This window comes from Hippoglossus stenolepis, chromosome 19, assembly GCF_022539355.2.
Source record: "Hippoglossus stenolepis isolate QCI-W04-F060 chromosome 19, HSTE1.2, whole genome shotgun sequence".
NCBI lineage: Eukaryota > Metazoa > Chordata > Actinopteri > Pleuronectiformes > Pleuronectidae > Hippoglossus > Hippoglossus stenolepis.
Window position 1 is genome coordinate 6,963,061 of NC_061501.1, and position 18,800 is coordinate 6,981,860.

The following is an 18,800-nucleotide window of genomic DNA, read 5'->3' on the forward strand; positions in this document are numbered from 1 at the left end:
CAACCAGTAGCCCCAGAGGAGGAGGAGGAAGAAGAGAGGTGCCATGACTCAGGTTACCGCTGCCTGGAAGGCTGTGTGGTGCAGGAACCGCACGACTGTATTGAACAAGTCAAAGTGCATTCACAGCCTGGCTCCACTCTCCTCAGCTGCTCCCACTGAGTCTGTTCGCTTCCCGGGGGCACCACATTGATCAGGCATGTCACCCCCTCCCTGTCCAATACTGGACCCACATAGAGCGGCTGGTTAAAGAGAAGTTTCTGATAAACTTGCCCAGTGATAAACTTTCCTGTTAAGTGGTGATAAACACCAAAGCTGCCTGTAGTCGTAACTGTCGGCTCTAGATCTATTCTAAGCCTTTAGTGAGTCATGGACGTCCACTGGTCTCATCCAAACATTAGTTGAAAGATTTGTTGCTTGAATGCAATAGCTATGGATTTAGACACGCAGTATTATTTGAAAACAGAGTCAGAGTCACAACATTTGTAATCCACAGACTTTCAAGTTAATTTCTATTTAGCTTAACTCTACATCCGGTGTCTTGCTGGGAGTTAGTTGAGAGGACTGATCACTATCTGTGTGTTAAATCTAGAGCTGGGACCAGGAGCCAGTTGGGTCAGCTTATCATACAGGCTCAAAGCAGGAGGTACAGCTCTAGCTCGGCTCTAAATAAAGATTGGCATGCTGGTGGAGCTCAGGTACCCAGTTTGAATCCTGGATCGGCCGGGCCTTTATGTGTAGAGTTTCCATATGTCTGCAAAAGACATGCAGACTGGGGGTTAGGTTAATTGGAGACTTTAAATTGATCATATACGTGAGATGGTAAATGGTTGTTCGTGATATTTTGGTGACCTGTTCAGAGTGTACCCCCATCTCACACCCAATCTTGGCTGGGATTGGATCCTGCTCCCTCTGCAACCCTTAAAGGACAAGCAGTATAGATAAAGGATGCATGGACATCTATAGCTCACAGTTAAACTCATCACATCTTGTTTATTTAATCTAAAGAAGAACCAAAGTGTGAAAAAGAGACAAGCTGTATCAGTCTCCCTGTTCCACGTGACAGTGGTTTTGATCCTCCCCTCTAACTCTCAGCAAAAAAAGGAACAAGTGTATCTCACAACACATCAAGCTGTTTTTTAAGCTCTATTATGTGGCTAATGTTCATATTTGTAAAAACAATGCCAGTGCCTTACTTTCACTCAACATTAAGTTTATGCTCAGGTGTTTTACCAAGGGACACGTTGGAATCACACACACACACACACACACACACTGCTCTTGTTTTCACCATTTAAGGGCTAAGATGATCGCTGGGCAAGTTTCCCACAACGTGCTGTGACAGACGCGGGGTGGAAACAGATTGTTCCCAGGTGGTTTTTAATCTTTAAGCTTTAGAGTGGCGGCCGACACAGGAAGTGAACACTGGCTGTAGAGTCTGTTGCCTTGTCGAGAATCAGAAATGGACACGTGGCCGAGAAGACAAAACCTCCCTCCTCCTCCTCCTCCTCCTCCTCCCCCTGGTGTTCTCCAACTGCTTGCCTCCACCACCACTGCCTTACACTGAAGGAATTATACCTCCACCACAAGCATGGCCTGAGTTTAATGTGTGTGCGTGTGTGTGTGCATGTGTGTGTGTGTGTGTATGACTGCGTGTGCATGCTCTTCATACATGCTGTTTGTACATGCATACATATCCACATGATTCCTCTTCGTCCCATCCAAATGCCAGGCCAGATCATGTCCAAAGGCTGACCCTCAAATCCTTTTTATGGGGAGAGTGCGCATGCTGATAAATCTGTGTGTGTGTGTGTGTGTGTTGGGTGAGGGGGGGTTGGCGATGTATAAAGGACACTCCGACAAACCAACGTCTTCACTTATCATCCGGATGGTCCCACAGGGATTTAGAGTTCCCACAAGTGGCCGTACTGTCACAGCAGTCTCTCTCACTAAAAACCAAACAGCGACTCGCTGAAGAGGGTGAGGATGTTTGCCGTGCAAACACAAGCCCGGTTCACGTCCACGTTCTTAAAAGACCTGAGAATAAAGTGCATAAAAAGAAGGTGAGGACGTCCTTGAGGTTGTTAAATGGACGAGATGTAAAGCAAAACAATTAAAAAAAACTAGACACTGCACTTTTCATGTTGTTGTTGGAAGGTAATTGAATTCCTTATTGACTTTTCTCAATTCCATTTCAAGTTTATTAAACCAGGCAGAATTGTCTAATGTGGACCATTAAAGGGAAATTAATATTTTAAAAAAACAACACAAAGCAGCCCTGGCTCTGTAAGATTGCATTTCATTATGGGTATGACATTGATTAAAGCCCATCACCACTCATTTAGTTCGCCTTACCTGAACATTCTCCATATCCAAATAATTAATGGAAGCCAGATGTGTGTTACATCCAATCAATGGCCAACATGGAATAATTAAAATGAAGTTACTCTAAAGATGAGACTGTATTGATCCAGGCAGTGCCGTTCATGCTCAATTCACTCGTTGAATGTAATGTTGTTTTTGACGACAACAAAAGAAATGCAAACGTGTTGTTTAAAAAAAGAACACACACCACTTCACAGGTTTGCAGCTGTGAGCCCGGAGTGTGAGCGCTGATGTGTTGTGCCCTGTTTCCTGAGCTCTCTATTTGTTAATGTGTCATTTTCAAAGAGCCTCCGCTGACTTTAACCCACTGGAGACGCCACAGTTGTCACCGATGCGTTGTTTCAGCTGGGGGAAGATAAAATATTGAAAAAAAAGAATAAAACAGGAGATTATGGGATAGTCTTATGTTTCAGTTTCAAACCAAAGACTGTTAATATTAGGTATCAATGTGTGGCCATGCTAAAGTCAAAGCTAAAGTAACACTAGATTCCAGTGCTGTAAATAAAAAGGTCAGAAGCATTTCTCCATGTGTAAAATGAATTATCTCTGAAACCAGCCTCGTTACGAGCCGTCATATTCCGGCTGATAGGCGTCTTGCCAAGACGCCGCTGGATGTTAATTACCCGCGATTGCATGATTAATGAAGTCAGTGGCGAAAGGACAGAAAGATCAAGTGAAGAGATGAAGGGGCAGGATGAGAAAACTTATCCATATTCCTCCCTCTGCTTGAGTCCTCTCCATTTCCAAACCGCAAAGTATTTCCCTGACACGGAAATACCGACTTGTATGTAATTATGAGGTTATGCTGCCCACAGCAGTCCGTCATTCCAAGTCCCAACACCTGCCATTATTTATTCATTGTTATTCCTCCACCAGTAATACACTGTAATTAGATATTGATTACATAGTCGATGTGATGAATTAAACAAAATGCCCCCTAAAGTCTTAATTTGCCATACATAGTTTAGACCCGCTTGCATTAATCATGACTTCAATACTAAGTTTAAAAGGGGTTTTATCTCTTTTATTTGTTTCCTTCAGTTTTTCACTCATCGTCATTGCCATGAACATGCACATACACAGCAAGCCCCATGTGCGTCACACAAATTACATACAACGTCTCTCCAGTGTCCTTTTACTGGCTCTTTGGATGCATTCTCGTTGCTCGTCCATGTCAGCCCCGCCCCATTATGTACTTGATGTTCCCTCAGTTCCTGATTTGAGCCATGCTGGACATGTTCATGTCTCCAGTTGTGTGTGTCCACTACCACGTAGTCCCCCCCCCTCCACCCCCTTTAGACTTACAGGTAAAGTGCATCACACAAGCGCACATGAATAACTCCTGGTTTCTCTCAATTGCACGCAGTTCGGCCGAATGTGTCATCCCTAGGTGTCGCTAACCGAAAAGAAGGTAGGCATCAAAGATTATGCAACAATTATGTTTTTCCACAGATTGTGTTCATATAGAAAGAAAAAAGTAACTGTTGGTAAAGAGTATTTGTGGGTAGCATCTCCCCCCTTTCTAATCTTGGCTGTAGTATTGTCCTGTCTGGCACGTGATAAAGGATTATTTGGGCTCCTTTAGTGGATGCTTGTGTATTAACGGGTGCGCTCACGTTGTCACTTCCTGTAATGGCGTGCATTATCTTCTGTACATTGGCGCATACGCACTTGATTTGAATTAGGTGTCGAGACATTCGAACCTGTCTGAGCGCATCAGGAGGAGAAGCGGGAGACGTTTCACGTTGGTTTTATGCAGAGTGGTGTCAGGTTAGCTTCTTCCATCTTGCGGATGTGATGTGCAGCCACCTCGCAAACAACTAGCGCACAACCACTGGGCTCTGTGTTCCCATGGCCGCAGCCAAGCGCACTTGGTGAATGTATCAGGAGCTTATGTCACCCGGCACAATGGCAGAGGCTAAGCCTGTTATTTCTTTTTTCCCACTGTTTGTTATGTGTCCGGAAAGGAATGGAGGGATAGATGTGTTCACTGTGAGCCAGCTTCCTTACTTCCACGCTCCTCTGCACAAATTTATAGGGTGAAAATTCTTGGCCGGCCTCCCCCGAGGTGGAGAGTAGCTTGTCAGGGGACAGTTTCTGTCTGGGGGAAACACACAGAGGCTTTTAAATTATACAAAGCACTTGTAAATGAAACGAAGCATAAAAGAGGAACCAAAATATTTGAATTGTTCGTCATCTGAGGCATTTGTAGCAGATGCTGCTCCACGCAGCCAACTTCACTTGGCAATGTCACTCTTTATTTCCCAATGCCATCATTCATCATTATTGCGTATGTTTATTTATTTTTTCTTTCTTTCTTTTTTTTTACAGTTACATTTATTATCAAACACGATGCTCCGTATTCTTAATTCTTTCACAATACATGTTTTGTGTTGAATTTGCAATATCATGTTTTTTTATGTTGTTTGTTTCTTCTTTAATTTGTCTAGTAGCTCCTCAAGTTGCATTGTCCACTGCCCCTTCTGTCCACGTTGCAAACAGCAAGCGAGGTAGGAGCTCTGGAATTCATTGAACACAATGACCCCCCCCCCCACCCCAAAGATGATCCCCCAAGCCTTCTCACTGTGTGAACTGATGTTTCTGTTTAACTGTAAGCCCCCTAACCCTGCAGCACCAACCCAATGCAAGAGCACTCTGCATCCGTATCCTCAGCTCAGTGCTGGACTGATGGTTCTCTCTGTCGAGGGCACGCAGAGGATCCATTCGTCTGTGGAATCGTCTCTAAACACTATAAAAGTCCCCCGGAATCATATCTTTTTCAAGGCAAATGAAGTGGGTGTTTGAGCCCACAACTATTTTTGGGGGAATGTGTTTCTAAGACTCAAGACTTTTTTATTCCCCGTGCGTGCATGATTTATGACCTTAGCCTATTTCTGGAAAGGAGAGATTATTTGTCTTGTGAGACTGAGGTATCTAATGCAGATAGCTTACAGTCAGACTCTCTGCTTCAGGTGAAAGGTAGAGTGGACTAGACGTGCTGCTCCTTCATTTCCGAGCCTTGTCGGACTGTTAGTGGCCAGACCTGACCTCAATACAGATCCTTAATAACCACAATCCCTTGGACCAAAGCCCCATCTATTCTGGATCCGTGAGTGGGCTTTGTGTCCAAGCGGCTGCCAGCGAAGGCTTAAGGGTCACATCTGTCTGCGCCGTGACACATGGTGTCAGTGGTCACTCAGCGTGGCAGACTGATCCTCACTTGAAGAGAGCGGAGCTGGGGCTGCCCCCTCCCATCCTGCATCCCTTAGGGCAGGCCTGTCAGTGACTATCATGGAGTGCAGCGTGAGGTTTTGCAGTCCAGCCACAACTCCATATTTCTAATTTAGCATGACATAACACTGCATAGCGGGCAATGACACACTCTTCCCAACTGCAACTCAGCACACGCTCACTTGCCTTTACTGACCGCTGTCCCGAGAAGTTGCGACGAGCCTTTAAAAAAAAAAACTCCGTAGCTACTTTAAACGCTTCTGTTTGACAAGTTAAGGGTTTCTTGGACTTGAAACTTATCAGGCATTTCCTTCCACGGGTTTGTGACATGAATCAGGATTAAAAGTTTCATCTCATCCTCTCTCATCACTTCAAACCAGACGATGATCAGCTCAGGAACACAGATAAAAAACTGGGTTTTCCCACAGCCTATTCCCTGAGCTGAAAGATCCATTTCATTCATGGTTTGACCCGCCTTACGCTGTGTGGTGCTCCCGACGTGACCGTGTCTCTGTGCCATCATTTCGGAGTCTCCCTCGCCTCGTGTTGTGGTGTGTTTGAAGTGATGTGACCCGTTAGTCCTACTAACGCTCTGCTTTTTTGTGTGATGCCTTTTTCCGACTCTGGCTGTGTCCATGCCGGATTAAACATGAACCCCTCTCATCCCTTACCCGACATCTCCTCCCTCACGACGCAGCCTCCATTTTAAACCTTGCATGCCATCGCGCCTCGCTCAAGTTTCTTGCTAACCCTACCGCCGTAGCACTCCCAGCAACAACAGCAGCAGTTTCTACACTCCCTACCGCGTCTCTCTGTCTCTGTTCTCCTCCCCCCCCCCTTCACACCTCCCTCTCTCTTTGCAAGACTGCGAATGCTTCGGCCACTCCAACCGATGCAGCTACATCGAGGTGCTAAACACCGTCATTTGCGTGAGCTGTAAGCACAACACTAGGGGCCAGCACTGCCAGCTATGCAAGCCGGGCTACTACCGCAATGCCTCGGCAGAACTGGACGATGAAAATGTGTGCATAGGTCAGTCCCCCACTCGGGCCCCTTTCACCGCCACCCTGCTTTCACATGAACACTTTCGCCACCTCACCTCCTGTCTATGATTTGTCACCAGAGAAAGTGTTGCATTTCACCCCCCATCGCTCCATCACCTGTGCGCCCTCCCACCTCCATGTCTCTCAGTGGTCTCCACATCGTCCTCTTCTGCCTCTTCAGCTCGACGGTGTCACTCATTAACCTCCTCTCCTCCCCTGTCAGAATGAGTGTTTTATGGAGGACTCTAGTCTCTCAGCTTTAGTCAGACACACAGGAACTTGAAACTGGTTGTCAGTCTTTCTTTCAGGTACGAATATAAATTTCTGCAGAATGAAATTTGGGCTTGATGCAGTATTTTGTAGTTAGCTTGTACTTACTGTACTCTGCAGTTGGTTTCTAGCTTCTAGCCAGGATCTAATACAATAAGACGAGCATTGATTTGAAGCCAGAATGATTCTGATTAGCAGATAGAATAATAGAGTATGTGCACAGACTAATGAAAACACCTAAACTATGGAAAACAGTAGCATAAAGAGATGGAACCTGGGGGAAACAGTTACTGTTACTGTTACTGAAACTAACTATTTCACAGGTTCCATCTCTTTTGTTTTCGCACCAGAACTGAAAAGTGTCTCACACAGAAACCTGCTGATTCTTTCTTCTTCTTGTCTTTATACTCATATCTCTCAGAAATGTCATCCCTTAAGTATCTGTATCATTTGTGAGAAAAGTATTACAATTTTAATCATTTAAATGCTCATATATACGATTAAGATAATCATTTAAGTTTACCTTTCAGCCTCTGTAAAAACAGACACATACGATGACAGATAACTAATTCGTTATCGATACAATGGAAGGAATAAAAAAATGTAAGGCCATTTTCATCAGGTGTTTCCGTTATTTTGTCCATGACCTTTATGCAGGCATTCATCGTCTGTTTTTCTTATGTGGGAAAAATTGCATTCCCACATAGCTCCTGAGGCAATAGTTTGGTTCTCCCTCCGTTGGATTCTTTAGCTGGCATGTGGAGTGCGAGCTCGGAGCACTCAGTGCCATGTGCATATGTGAGTCCTTGGGGGTGGAGGTGGAGGAGGGGGTGGGGGGTGGTGGTCTGACAGGCGACAACAGTTCTGAGAGAAATGTCGCGGCGAAGTCACACCGCCACAGTCCGAGGTGCCACACAAGTGCACATGTCATATACATGAAGTGGCCTCGGGAGTAGCAGCTGAAACCCGTCGGAAGGCGTTAGAAGTCACCGAGGCGTTACCTCGTGCCAAACTCGCCGTCACCCTGCCTCTCTGTCACCGACCCACACCCCCAACCACCCCCCCTCCGTTTGTCACCCGCCGTCGCCTCTCTCCTCTCGCCTGACCCCTGGATGCCACTGGGGCGCAGCCACGTGCAGCCAGTGCTGCCGCAGAAGGTGTGATGTGATGGTCAGGGGCTGTCAAAATAGGTGTCACTTGACTGCAGAGTGCTTCAGTCGCCGTGGAAAGCTGGAAGGTCAGTCGAGCGTAGGTAACTAGGGACTTGATAGGTTGGGTTTTTTTTGAGTAGCTTTTTTAAAGGATATCCAAACTAATCACAGTGAGGAACGATTAATGCTAAAGAGGCATTAGAAAGATATATCAAATTCGTAGACGGGAAGTAAGATGGATAACAACAATGCCCATTTCAATGTTCTGCATTCTCATTCCCACAAAACCTTCACCCTTGTCTTTGTGTCATTTGCCACCATTGATCTGACACAAGCTCATCACATTCCCTCTCTTCTTTCCATCTTCCTCTCTCTGTCTGTATGGATGAATCAGATTTCAGGAAACGCATGTGCAGATTAGCTCATTATATCCACCATAATTCAAAGCTACTGATAAATGCTTGGCATATTTGCTCATTGCACGATGTTTATATCCACATAAGAGTAAAATTAATTCTGTACAGACTGAAATGATAACAATGTGTTCATGCATCTAGAATCAACTTCATTCTTGTCTCATTCTGTCTCCATTAAGGTTGAAATGGTAGCATTTTTTAAATCTATTCACATTTGTTACCAGTTAAAAGCTTCTAGTCGAGCTCGAAGGACTGCGGTCCGCACTGTGTGGAGGAAAGTCAAAAGCACCGCCCTGTATCCAGCCTGTGTGTATGTGTGTGTCTTGTTTTTCCAGAGTGTAATTGTAATCCCTTTGGCTCAGTCAGTGATCGCTGTAATGGCACAGGATTTTGTATATGTAAGGAGGGCACTACAGGGCCCAAGTGTCAGGAGTGTCTACCCGGCTATTTGTGGGACGATGGCTGCAAATGTAAGTAGAACCGCAAAAAAAAAAAAAACTCCCCACGCAGCTCCCGCCTGTGCTCCCCCTCCAGCTCTGTCTCTCTCTGCTCTCCCTCTCATCTTTTATCTCTCTGTGTGACTCCTGAGCTTCACCTGGACGTGTGTGCTGCACATGCGCAGGACTGCCTTTACAAATACAGACCCGCACCATGAACTAACCCAACACACTCCATTGGATTCACTAACTGACCCCCGCTTTATTATCAATACCGAGAGCAAAGGAGAAAAACAACGGCCTGGCGGGACGTGCATGCTGCTCAGTTATTCAGCCATGTCGCACATCAGCAACACAACAGCTGAGTCAATATTGACCGCTGGACACGCTGCGTGTGATCTGTTTGAGTAGCCATCACCCGCTCGCTCTAGTCCTCAGCAGGACAATGTCATCCAACACCAACATTTGTTTGAAGGGGAATGCAGGTCATTTTGAGTTTCACTCCATTTATTAGTCTACCTTCTTTATTTCCCCCTGGTCATTGTGCAATGCATGCAATGCCTGGTCTAGTTTTTTGTTTTTTTTGCTTTCTTCAAATGTCACCAATTTGTCATTGTTTGCTTCAAACCTCAATGACAAAACCTACAGGAAATAAAGTGCACGTCTCACGACGAGGTGATTACTTCCTCTCTGACAAGTTCGAGAAAGAACCCCTTGACCTTTGAAGACGTGAAACCAGCGTCACAAACACTGGTTATTCTTAATGGCAGGGGGCGGATCCAGGGGTGCAGCGGAAATCTGAATGCTCCCTAAAGTCCCTCTTTCCTGTCATTAATCTTTTTTTTTTTAATGAACGAATCACTCACTAACAATGCTAACAATACATATGACAATTGGTTAAGACTTTTTATTTCTTAGCTTTTTTGAAGAACACAATGTGCTTGAACAAGGAACAATTTTCGAAATATGTTCAATGACGTGTGGGTTTCTAAAAGCTAAAGAGCTAACAGTAAACAAGGAATGACTTACATGTGCACCTTACCATTACCTTACCATATGTTGGACCTTTGTGTAAAATGTGGCCCCTTCATGGCGCCCGATTGAGAAAAATACTTGATCCGCCACTATTGCACGAGCAGTTTAGGTATAAATTACTCAAATTATTTGCACTGCTCTCACTTGTCTTGTGCTGGTTCAAAATGCTCGCAGAACTTATTGCCAGACAAGCTGCTAATTGCTTCTAATTGACCAACCATGATCAGGTTAATTGAGATCTACAGAGCTTCTCCACAAGGTGGTGACACCTTTGTGCCTGCCTCCTGTAGCTCAACATTAATCTCTGTCCCAGCGAACAAAGGCGTCCTGAATACAATCCTGTAACGTGGCATAAAGCTGTGGGACTCATCTCTAGTTTTATTTCTAAGCTTAGCCGGAAAATGAAAAAAAGAGGAACTACTTGGCCATGGACGGTCTTTTCTTTTTATTTTCAGTGATCCAAATCTGCAGCTTTTTATTGTGTGATTATTGAAAATCTTAAGACAAACCATAATTTAGTTTGAGGATTTCTACGTGGTAGAAATTTGCATTAAACTTAAATGAATTAGCTCTTAGTGAAATCAGAGTAATTGTGAAGTTACTAAACCAACTGGCGTAAAGCCGCTTCAATCAGACAGCTGTTTATATAGAATTGAATATTGATTATAGGATATTGATCAATTCATTAATCCAACTTGGAAAGGTCAGAAGCTGCTGCTATGCTGTGGTTTTCCATCGTACACAGAAAAAAAAGAAACACCAAAGACACGACTTCTCTCATCTAATAGCGACAGACACCACAGCTTCATCAAAGACTAAATTACAGCATTAGTATGAATGTCTAGAATTCATCGGCTTGATGAAATATAACATCATCAACCATTAAAACCTGCTTGTTTTTTAAATGATCGGAAAGCAGCTCCACATTATGATGTAAATTCAGCACAAAATGAATAATCTGTTTATTTTCGTGGCGCCTGACAGAGATGGGTGTTTATTAAAATGCACAAATATATTCAGCCCGTGTGGTGTGAATACACAGTCAGCATGTGCTCGAGCGGGTGTGAAGACATAAGTTTGCACAGCTCACATCGAACGTCACCTTATCATTAATGAAGGGTACGTACAAACCGCGAGGAATTAGCACGTGAAACGCTGAGAACGTCGACCCGGGTAACAGCTGTAATTAAAAGATTACAAGTAACAAATGGAGGAAAAATATGTGTTTTCATACAGCGCTGAGTCAACAGATGGAAGAACATTCTGGATCAGTGGTTTCTATGTGTTAGAGTGAGTGTGGATCATGACTACGTTGTTGAGTGAAGTGCTCAGACTCCGTGTGGTGAGATCTAAGGCTACATTTACTACAAGTTTTAGTTGGAAAACAGCATTTTCCAACTAAAACAATCTCTGTCCACACAAAAGTTTGGGCTCGATATTATAAAGGGGCTCGGTATACGTTTTAATCCCTGTCTATACTAATATCACGTATAACCACCCACATGCTGGGCATTGCTTGAATAATAGATAGATAGATAATAATAGATTGTAAAACGCAGAATTCTACTGCACAACAGCTGTTAGCAAACACATCAGGATCAGCACCACTTGTAATTGATAATGTTGTCTTCTACACTGGTAGCTGAGGCTAAGGCCAGTTTCTCCCAGAAAGGGGCTCATGTGATAGAAGCCTGACGAATCAGAGAAGGCTACATCATTACCGAAAAGACCCGAAGTCCATTTTAGCGGCTCTAAAACTCCGGAGGAGCGGGGACGCCAGAAGTATTCATAGCAGAGTTGAGGCATTCTCAAACTGAGTGGTGAGTGTAGCATAAGAGGTTTCAGTAAAACTGCAACTCCTGAAAGGTCCCATCTTAAACTGAAGATCTCATTTACTCTCTTGATGAACTCACTTCTTCCTTAATCTACTTTTTTCAGCAACTCTTTGCAGCAACGCCAACACAAGGACACGCTCTGTGCTGTAAATGTGTCGAGAAAGCGAGAAACAGAAGGGGAACAGTGTGGTGTTTTGGTGCTGCTGCTGCATTGGGTTTAAAAACTCTACTGAGGCTGCGGTGGAGAGACGAGAATTTCGCATCTAACGTGGATTTCTTAAAATGTTGTTTTGGCTGTTAAAAGTCAGCTTTCCTCATGAATTAAAAAAAAAGAAGCTCCAAGTGGACCCGAAGTTTGTTTTCAACACCTTCAAGTTTATAAGACAACGTTTCCCGAGAAGATTCTCCGGCTCAGTTGTTCCACGGCAGAAGAAGTTTTGAAAACTGTGCAGTCTCGACCTTCACTTGCTGCTGTGGTGTTCAAACGCCTGGTCAAGACCCTTCTCTGCATGCAGAGTGAAGGATGCAATTAAAACTCGGATCTCTCGTCAAACACATCACATCCCAGACAGGGACCTCGTCCATCAGTCCCCCTCTCTAAATATTATCACTCATATCAAAAGCAAACGCAAGAAAGCTTGTCATTTGTGTGGGCTCTGTTTACATGTGGAGAGATTGTTTATTGGAGATGAAGGTGCAGAGCCCTCATGATAATTATTCTTAGTCCGACTGACTGTTCAGGCTTTTAACAGCAATGGTCCCCGCTCCTCAAAAGAGCTAGAGCCAATCATGAGGAACAGCATGAGGAGCCGATCAATCCCCACGATGCATAGGGCTGCACTTATCCCTTCAAAGTGCCACAGCATCCTTAATCTTACTGAGGTGACATCTCTGACGCATCTTGTTTGCGGTGCTCATTTTGAAATAATCAATATCTCGGTTTCAGCAGCCGACATAACGCTGCAGGGGTTTGCTGTTACCTGAAACTGTTCTGTAGAGTCTGGCAGTGTTGAGCATCGTGCAGATGGCTCGGCTTCAAATGAAATGTCTCTCTCAGTATCTCTGTGTAAACCATAGACTGCATCTAAAGAAGGACACGACAGCTCCACGAAAGTGACGCCAAAGCATCTCCATCGCCCCTTGGTGGTTGGCTGCAGTATAGGTCATAAAACCCACCTCCTCCATGTTAGTGGAAATATAGTGGTCATTTTAGGTAGTTCTTATTACACTGATATTTGTTCAAGTGCTGGTTTTTACAGTAATTTTGGTATTAATTAGTTATTTGATGCTATAAAAAGGAGGTGAAACGCCATGATTGACAGCTGAGACTAATCCACGATTGTTTGAGCGCATGGTGTTTGATTCCACGACTCCATTCTCAAATTGCGACTCGCTCCAAATTATGTCACTAGCATAAGAATGCAGTGCTACTATCAAGGATATTTTGGCTTCATTACCGGATAGTGGGAGGAAGTCCATTGGTGTCCTTCTCTATATGTAGTCTATGGTGTAAGTATACTACTCGTCAAGCTAACGACCTCATCGGGAGGCTGATGAGAGTCAGAAGAAAATTAGTCCTTCCTTTAAATCTGTATCTGTCTTTCCAGTTCTTGAGGAAATACGCATTTTTTGTGTACTTGGGCTTAGCCTACTTTCTGGAACACAGTGAACCAGTTCAAAATTGAGGCTAAATGCAATCTGAGGAGAACGTCCATGCTGCTGAAGGTAGCGATCCCTCACTGCTATTGTTAGCCGATGGTGTTATCCTCTAAATGTCATCCCGAGCATGGTGGGAACCAAACCAAGTGCAGGCCGGAGTCTCATCGTGGCGCCTCACCTTTATTCTGGGGTGAAGTGGAATGCTGCACATTATCCAGTATCTCCGATCAAAGCAGCGGGAGATCCAAGTGGTAGGTCCAGGGGTCACCCCAGCTTAAAGTAAAACCAGGTATGACTTAAGTGTGCACCTTCAAGATCAGGAATTGCGCATGGATGTTTGACATATAAGTGGCCCCTCTGTGTAAATGGTGGCCCCTTTATGGCCCCTGATTTAGACAAACCCTAGGACCACCACTGGATCAAACTATCACAACTTGAACATGGCTTCTGTGTCTCTCAGCCTCTCGCCTGTTGCACATTTCAAGCTTATGATGAATTTTCGAAAACACAGAAAAAATGCGAAGGCCACCGTCAAATTAAAGGAGTTTCTGACCCACATCAAAGCCTCAATTAACACACTTGATTCTTCTTCTTTGTTATCTTGAAGGGGACATTTTATGACCCAAGTTTATCTGTTCCCTCATCAGACTTTCCACGGAGAGAAGCTTATTTATTGAGTCGTTACTTTAGCTTTTGCGCAGCGGTCGACTTGCTGGTGAAATTGATATGTCAGCCGGAAGAGGGGAAAAGGGGACAAAGTTTTCGTTGTGCGTGGTAAATGGGGAGCTGTGGCCTGAAGCGAGAACTCACTGAGCCAAACAGCAGCACCCTGTTTTCTGCGACTAACCAGACGTGGCACAAATAGGATTCGCAGAGTCAATGTTTCTTAACGAGCCTCCTATCAAAGCCCTATTTGGCTACTCCTGGGAGACAGCATGCATCCAATTCTGGGGTATTAGGAGAGGGGCCTGCTATTTGTTGTTGTGATATTTATGTCCCATAGAGTTCATAGATTGCTCACCACATTGTTTTCCACTCCCATAAAGGGCTGAAAATGGGCAGAAGTGGCCTCAGTGTTTATCACTGTTTATTTGTCTCTGCTGGTTATTAGTTTGTGCGGCGCTGCTTTGTTTGCCTCCAGCTTGCTTGACAGCTTGCCTCCGCCGGGAATAGAGTGGCCTCGGTGTCCCGGCTCTAAATATACACCAATTTTCACCTGACGTTCAGTTTGTCGAAAGTCAGTGTTGTTGTTTTTTTTGGGGGGGGGGGAGCCTCACAGGCTTTGAGGAAAGTGTAGATTTATGTCTCGTGAAATTAAGTTTTCTTGATTAGAAAAGGGGAATTACTGAAATGTACTCATGTTACAGACAGAATGATTACATGCAAGAGATGGGTTGAAATTGTTAGTGGTGTCTACAAGGGGTTTTACAGAGAATTGTATCTGTTTAAATGTCAGGTGCCATAACGTTCAGTCGCATGTCATAATGTTAGAGGAAATGTGCACACTCTAAATATAAGGTGGTGTTAAATTCACATGTTCAAAGCACAGAGGGCTCAAACTAGAATAGGAGGTGTGATAGAAGAGCCCTCTGAGGACAGCGTGTGTGGAGGTGATGTTTCATGAGTTGGTCTCAGTAGACAATGAAAATGAAAATGCTTGTAGATAAAAGTTTGCACAGACATCACTAACCTGACTTCACCAGGTGTAATTACAGTGTGATGCATGCACGACAGAGTTTGTGTTACCGATGAATATATTATATTATATATATATTATATATTATAATATATACAATTTAAACCTGTTGCAGTTTGCTGTGTGCATCAGGAACTTCTAAATTTAGTATTTTACACAATTTGCATTCAAGGATTCATTTGGAATTTTGAGAGTTCAAACAAATACAACCCTCACATCTGTGTCCTAATCCAGAAGCTGCAGCTAGGGGGCAGCACCTCTACTTCTCACTGACTAACACATTATCTCTTGTTTTCCAGGTGTCACATTTTAAATGTATATAAAGGAGGATGAAACGACTTCTCCCCAAAAGTAAAGCTAAAGCGTCTCGATGGTCACCTAGTGGCTGGCTGCAGTATAGCTCATAAATCTTGCCTCCTCCATGTTGGTGATTGGTACATTTACCACATTAAAAAGTACATGTTAAATGAAAGAAATTTGGTAATTCCAGTTATCATCACAGTGATGTCTGTCCAAGAGTTTATTATTTTATTTCTATATAAGTTTGATTTTGATTAGTTATTTGATGCTATAAAAACAGGTTGAAACATCATGGTTGACAGCTGAGACTGACTCGTGATTGGTCGAGCGTGTGTATCGGCAGGGCAGAGCTACCACGACTCAATTCCTAACTCTAGCTCCAAATACGCAAGATGGCGACGTTTGTATCCGGGAGATTTTGGAAGGAGTTGAGATGTATCGTCCATTTTTATACAGTCAATGTTTTTCAGAGGTTTTATTTAGTTTATTTATATTTTCTTGGCACATTTGGTTTAAATAAATGAAATGTTTGTGTTAACTGGTGAGCATTGAGGTGCTGCTGCAGTAGGGGACAGAGCCAAGCTAGCGGTTCATCCCCGTTTTCAGTCTTTATGTTAAGCTAAGCTAACATGCCCCTGGCTCCAGCTTCATATTTAGCTCACAGGTGCGAGAATGAATCAGTCTGAACGTCACAATCTCAGGATTAAGGTGAGGAGGCAGATGTTAAACTATTCCTTTAGGACTTTGTAATAGAAGAGACTAAAATGAGGTGGCACTTTACTTGAAGAAAAACTTTGAATACGAGAATCAGTTCATGTGACAGTTCCCAGTTTCTTCACAGTGATGATTTGAGTATGAACTCTAATTATACGCCTCTGATACATTTCAAGTAAAGCGTCACCAACAGCTCTTCTGCATGTTTGTCGCTCACCCCTCTCTCCTGTCTTCACATTTGCTCCCCCCCCCCCGCCGCAGCCCGGGTGTGCGACAACGAGCTCCTGCGCTGCCAAAACGGCGGCGTGTGTGTCAACAACGTCCGCTGCAACTGCCCCGCAACCTACAGCGGCCTGCTGTGTGAGAAGTCCCGCTGCAGTTCGGAGCTGGGGGGCTGCAGGGGCCCCGATTCAGGCCAGGCCCCGCTGACGCCTCCGTCGGCCTTCAGGCTGCTGCTGCTGCTGCTGCTGGGCTCGGTGCTGCTGGGCGAGGCCGCCATGCTCTGAAGAGACCCATGACCTGGTGGGAGCGATACAGTCCCCAGCCCCTCCACCTCAACCCGCCCACCTCCCCCAGCCTCCCTTTTCAAATAACCAACCACCATTAAACAAGAACAACCATGAGCTTTCTGGACTGTACCGTACCGAGCTTTCTCCGCCGCCAGACTCAGCGGACACTTGCGCTGACGAAAAAGGGAATGTGCCAGACCGACAAGTGCAAAGACTTTTCATTTCATTTTCAAAGATAATATAGAAATGAACTATAGATGCCAGATATTATTATAAAAAAAAGATTATAGAGGGACCGAGCGTTTGCCTGAAAAGAGTTAAATGAGCAAAGAACAATTATCACCCCCCCTCCCCCCCTCACCTCACCTCTCCAACCCACCCACCTTCCTCCTCTAAGCCATACCAGGTTCTTGAGCTCCTTCTAGTTCGAGGAGGGGACAACTGAGGCGATGGACTAGCAGTTCGCTTCTGCTGTTATTGCCACGGCAACTTAAGCTGCGACCAATCAGCTTCCGCACGAGCCGGCAGTGGACGCCGATCTCCTCTCACCCTCACGCCCTCCAGGGATGACCTTCGCCGAACTACAGCGGTGATGCTTCGGACGAGACTGAGAGAGCAGGAAACACGGGACACATTCTTTGCTGTCAGTGCATTGTGGATAGAAGGGAATCTGTCCGGACTGCCACTCTGTGACACAAAAAGAAACCTCGCCCCCCCCCCCACCTCCACCGTCGAGCCCCCTCTAGCTTTCTGTCTCTCCTTTGAACTCTATCTCATCCTCCCTCCTGTTCATCCCCCCCCACCCTCTGATGCCCAGCCCCCTCACCATGCTGCCACTGACTTGTGCTTTCGTGAACGTTACTCTGTAAACCCTTGTTGGTTGAAAGAATTCTTTTGTCCGATGTTAGTGATGCACATGTGTAAGAAGCCCCCCTGCCCCTGCCCTCCTCTCCCCTCTTAAAAAAAGATAGTCCAGTAAAAGGTGTCTTGATTCTTTTTCCCGACCTTAGAGCCGCCACGCTCCCTGCGATCATGGTCCGAGGGTAGTTTTCACCTGAGCAGACAGGAAGTGCATAGAAAAAAAACATCAGTGTATTTGCAAGTTCTTTTCTCCACAGAGCAAACAAAAAAAGAGTCATGTAGTCCTTTTGTATCTTTGCCGAACTGTGATTGAAAAAAGGCAACCTTTAATGTATCTATTTAAGTCGTCCACATGCAGAAGCAGTCGTTTTAGTTTATTTTTATTTATTTTTTCTGCCCATTTCTTTCATCCCCTGACTTTATTTGTTATCATTTCTTTTTCGTTGTGCAGTTGATTTTCCTTTGTATTGGCAACGTGCTGGCATCAAAGAATATCAGTTTACATATACAGTATTAATAAAGTGTAATAAAATCCCACCAAAGGACATTATAAATGTTTTGTTCTTGCTTTAACACGAGAATTTAAGTGAATAAAAGTTTAAAAACAAAACGGTGTGGGTCATGTGTCGATCACAGGTAGGTACTCTACTTCATGCACTTGATTCAAGGAGTCTTGTGATGTTCTGTTTCTGCCGATCGATTTTGTCTCTGCTTATGTTTGAATTAATGGATCAATGTTTGAATAAATATCCATTAATTTCCTTTATGATTTTCTCACACAGTTTAGTATCATTTACAGTTGTGCTGTCAGTGAGCATAAAGACAATAATTTACTGCTTACAGCATATATGGAATATTTACCCAGCAATAAATTAAAAGGAATCAATATACTTAACGCACAAATCTAATTATAATTTTAACAAATGACATAACCCTTTCCAGGGAACATCTAATGACTAGAATGGCACTGATGTGTATACATCTGCAAAGTCTCAACAGTCTCCTTATGAAACCACATTTAAATTCACTAGATCTGGATTTTTATTTGGATCTGCACCAAATTACTCACGTTCATGAATATCAGTCCCCCAAACATGCCTGAGTGTTTTTTTCCCATCAAGAGCCATGAATTATTCTCTGAGAAATCTCTGAAAATGTTGACAAAAAAACCAATCTCGTTAAAAATTTTAGAAAGCGAAAAACATTCCTGGATCCACACCAAACTGTATTTTGGCTCTTTCCTGACCCGTACCCACCACGT

At 44.2% G+C, this 18,800-nt stretch overlaps 1 protein-coding gene across 6 annotated transcripts in view; it reads left to right on the top strand.

Annotated features, from left to right (window-relative positions):
• Positions 1 to 18,149, top strand: part of ntng1a (netrin g1a) — a 111,702-nt gene extending 93,553 nt beyond the window's left edge. For 2 of the 6 annotated variants that reach the window (XM_035143037.2, XM_035143036.2), the window contains exons 6-8: positions 3,749 to 3,793; positions 4,833 to 4,892; positions 16,431 to 18,149. In XM_035143037.2, coding sequence (XP_034998928.1) covers positions 3,749 to 3,793; positions 4,833 to 4,892; positions 16,431 to 16,675 — 350 coding nt within the window. In that variant the 3' untranslated portion in view covers positions 16,676 to 18,149. Of the gene's footprint in view, positions 1 to 3,748; positions 3,794 to 4,832; positions 4,893 to 6,477; positions 6,646 to 8,828; positions 8,964 to 16,430 lie in introns of all 6 variants that reach the window. The other 4 variants (XM_047337909.1, XM_035143038.2, XM_035143039.2 and 1 more) reach the window with 4 other exon arrangements.
• The last annotated feature ends 651 nt before the right edge of the window (positions 18,150 to 18,800 follow it).